This window comes from Caenorhabditis briggsae (assembly GCF_000004555.2).
Source record: "Caenorhabditis briggsae complete genome, chrX, whole genome shotgun sequence".
Classification (NCBI taxonomy): Eukaryota; Metazoa; Nematoda; class Chromadorea; order Rhabditida; family Rhabditidae; genus Caenorhabditis; species Caenorhabditis briggsae.
In genome coordinates, this window is record NC_013491.2 from 6,234,766 (window position 1) to 6,239,043 (window position 4,278).

General features: G+C 39.2%; 1 protein-coding gene across 1 annotated transcript; it reads left to right on the forward strand.

The window, feature by feature from the left end:
* Positions 1–811: 811 nt before the first annotated feature.
* Positions 812–4,247, forward strand: CBG22329 (the record flags this gene model as incomplete). Its single annotated transcript, XM_002649024.2, has 5 exons — positions 812–903; positions 948–1,026; positions 1,070–1,209; positions 1,261–1,378; positions 4,050–4,247. 5 exons carry the CDS (start codon positions 812–814, stop codon positions 4,245–4,247), a joined length of 627 nt encoding a protein of 208 aa, XP_002649070.2.
* Positions 4,248–4,278: the final 31 nt, after the last annotated feature.

Sequence of the window (4,278 nt, forward strand, 5' to 3'; positions counted from 1 at the left end):
AAATATCTCTAGATTAAACTACTAACCACTTCATCATGCTGATCTTTGTCATACCCCTCTTGAAGGTTCAAATTGACCACAATAACAAGATTTCAAACTATGGAATCCTCGTTCTTTGTGCTCTCATCAATTCATTTTGATTGGTCCGAAACACAAGATCTTCTTCATTTTTTGAATCAAAAAAAAAAAGATTGAAAATGAAACATATGCGTCTATTTCAAACTCGCAGGTTTGGTTAACCCATGTGAATTCTTCTGGGTTTTCCTAGGTTTTTGAACTTGTCACACCTAAAAATAACCCAAAAATAACTAACATCCGATTTGATTTTCGCTGATTTTCACATCATTTCTGGAAAATCTTCTTTTCTTATTTTCTCTCCCATTTTTCCTCGAATCACATTTCCAATTCATGAATGAACGAAAAGTTCAAATTGGGTCGTTTAGCTTCCTGACTCCACCGACGCACGCATTTCAATCCCTTTTCACACTTTTTGCAAAGAGCAAAAAAAATCGGCGAGAAAGGAGGAAAGGCTCTTCTCATGATTTATTGTTAGTTTATCGTTAGTTCGCTTTTCCAATTTCTTTATTTTTTTCAATCTCTCTTCTCCAGCAAAAATATAAAGCCCACGCCATCTTAGTCCGCCACCAAGACGACCCAAAAAAAGAGAAAACGTCGTAAAAGTGAAGGTTCATTGAGACTGACGACGTTTGACGGGTGTAGTCATGAGTTTAAATCGAAAAAAGAGATTTTAAAATCGTCAAAATAAAAATTGAGCGACGAAATTGTGATTTGACGTTTTTAAGGAATTTCTATGGATGAGAGGATCGTGCTGAACGTCGGAGGTGTACGTCACGAGACCTATCAAGCAACACTAAAGAAAATTCCAGCGACACGACTCAGCAGGTGGTCTTCTAAAGGATTACTGTAGACCCTCAAGCATTTTTCAGGCTAACTCCAACGGTTTCCAACTTTGATCCTCTTCTCCAAGAATACTTCTTCGACCGTCACCCAGCAGTGTTCTCCATGGTAACCTACAGTAACCCAATCTTGTCACCCCCACTAATTTCAGATCCTGAACTACTACCGAACCGGAAAACTGCACTACCCCACTGACGTTTGCGGGCCACTGTTCGAGGAAGAACTACAGTATTGGGGACTGGACGCATCGGATACCGAGCCGTGCTGTTGGATGCAACTTCTTCATGCCAAGTAAGAAGAGTAGTCGAGCTATCAGAAAAACGGAAAACAAAAAAATTGTAGGGACACGCAAGAGACTCTCGCTGTTTTGGATCGTATGGATGCCGATCATGAGGATGATCCACAACTCCGTGAGCAAGATATCATGAAGAAATTTGGCTGGGAGGAGGACTATTTTCAAGTGGGTAGAAGCCGCGTAGCTGAGCCGTTAGAACTTATTGGTTCAAGAATTTTCCCAGGATAATTAACAACAAAAAGCTGTATTTCCTCTAATGCAAGAAAATCACTGAAACCACCAGTTTTGAGCTCAATTATCTCGATTCCAGTGAGAGATATTAGAATTCTGTCAACTAATACTTTATTCACCATAATGTCCTATTATTTGACAAATTTTTTATATTTTTCACATTAATCGAGATAAGTTAGCTTGAAGTTATCAGTTTGTACAGGATGTGGCAAAAGTACTGTTACAAAAAGTTTGACTTGAGCTGGCGCGCGCTGACGCATTTTTTTTCCCCATTTTTTCATTAGTAGATTTATAAAGGTTCATGTTCATATCTCAATTTTTACGAAGATGGCATTACTTTTTATACACCTCACTTGATTTTTTCACTGGCTTTAGATGATCCTTGTGAACAAGCAAGTGGGCCAGGAATACTATTTCTAGTCAAAATTAAGATGCCTAAGTCATCGTGCCATAAAACTCGCAAAATTAGACTACACAGAAAGATGTAGGACCTGCTTACACGGAAAAACGTGTTCAGCAGAAAGTGCCAAAATCAATTGTTCCAACCTGATCCCCTAAAAAGGATGGCCTGTCTCTAGTCAGATCACAATCCAATGAGGATTTCCGTGCCGGGAACTTTAATAGCACATGTTCATGTTTGTTTTCACAGGTTTTTAGATGCTCTCTAAAATATTTTTGAGCGGATTGGGACAATTCGCCGGCAGACCACCCCCGTGTTACCATAGTCGCTACCCGAAGAGGTTGAGCTCCACCATCAGAAACAGAGCTATCAGAAACGACCAAATATAATTCAATTTTGTCGCAAATCTCTTTGAACATGTCCTGTCAAAATTTGACGCGGATTGAACTATTTTCCGAAAAGTTATGACGTCTTCTTTTTGTAACAGAACTTTTGCCGCACCCTGTATGGGCTTCTATTAGATGAAAAACGGTAATTTTAGCCTGATAGGTTATAGTGATTATTTTAAAAAAGGAAGTCATTTCCTCCAAAAAAGTTCATAATGATAACATTAGTGCTGAATCATTGTCTACAGAAGATCGTTAAAAGATTCTTGTAAGTTTCAGTAGGATGAAAATTGAGAGATAAGGAATAGAGTTTTATTAATGTATTTCCACTAATAGAATCTCGCCTTAACAGTCAACTTTAATTTTAATTATCTTGATTTCGATGAAAAATATCAAACATCTGTCACTGGTAAAATGTTGGTAGCAATATGACAAATGTCTATTAGAGGAAGTACAGGGTGGCCGATAATGATATGACGTTTCTAAACGTCTCCCATTTTTTAGAAAAACGTTTTATAACTGTAATAACTTTATCAAAATATTCAAAATATGTAAGAATTTTAGTTTTATAACAAGTAGTCATGATTAGAACCACGAGCTTTGACAGAAGCCTCCAAACGCACGATAAAAAATTTGGCTGTGCGGCGACTGTAGTTGACATCAAAGTCGCCTTAGAACTTTTGAAATGGACTTTACAGAAAGTCCAAAATACAGTAGGAGATTCCTGAGATCTTGTTCTTCGAAAGATTCCATACATTAAAGTCCATCGGACTGAAATCCGTGGAGTTAGAGGGCCCCCAATCGTAGCCGAGTTTTCTAAAAAAATGAGCGTCTAAGACCGCAATTGTGGATTTCGATCTACAAGACGGTTCTGAGTCTTACAGATGGTTTTAAATATGTCTAACAAACTGCTGAGTGGCCCAGGACAACAAATTATGCATCAAAACTGTCAGTCGGTAGACCTGCGAGCTGATTTTCACCAAACAAAAAATTAGTATTGGTTGCCGTGATTCTATCCCAAACTTTGAAATTTTTACGGAAAGGCAATTTGAAAATAAAAAACGTTCAGGAGATTCGTTGTCATCTTTTGGTAACAATTGTCCCTGATCCCGACGGTTCGGAAGAGTTTCATCAGGGAAACTCATTACGTCCCTAGATCTCGTCTGACACCCGCCGCAGGTGGAGGTGTGAAAATAGTTTTTTGCATTTTTCGCGTCTGCAGGCCCCGGATGTATAAGAAAGGAGCAGTTTGCGGTAGATACGGTAACTGCAAGTGTTTAAATCCTATTTTCCGATTTTTTGAACCCTGGACCATGCAATACCATGGCTAACACCTATTTTTTTTTGCTCAATTTGACGTTTGAGATCCCCCGAGTCTGGTGAATGTTCAAAGTTAATGGTGGTCTTAATTTTTGTTTTAGTAGGTTCCTCTGATCCTTTTGGATATTTTCAAAAACATTTCGGACACCTGATGAAGAAACTCCAAGTCTTCTAGCCACATCAACACGTGCACCCCATCTCGAGAAAAGTCGCGATCTTGGGTTGGTGTGGAGAAGTCTTCATAATTCTGAACAAAAAACAAAATGATACCAAATGATATAAATCACTGCTTATAGAGGGTCCCTACTTTCTATTAGTTTCGAAAGTTTTCAAAATTATACTTTGGCGCCGGGCCGGAGCTCTCAAAAAAACGTCCTATCATTATCGGCCACCCTGTACAGTATTTTCTGCTCCAATCTCCCCCTATCGTTAGAGTTGCTTTGAGTTCTCACAAAACCATATCAAACATTCCTACGGTCCCTCAACTATACACTCTCAGGGAAAACGCACCCGCTGGATGAAGATCAAGCCACAAGTCTGGTCCCTGTTTGACGAGCCATACAGCTCCCAAGCCGCCAAGTTCATCGCCGGAATTTCTGTTCTCTTTATCTTCATTTCCATCGTCTCATTCTGTCTCAAGACCCACCAAACCTTTCGACTTCCTGTGCTTACCGGACAAAACATCTCCATGCCGTGAGTATTTTAAAGGTTTCCATTTGCTGAGTCAA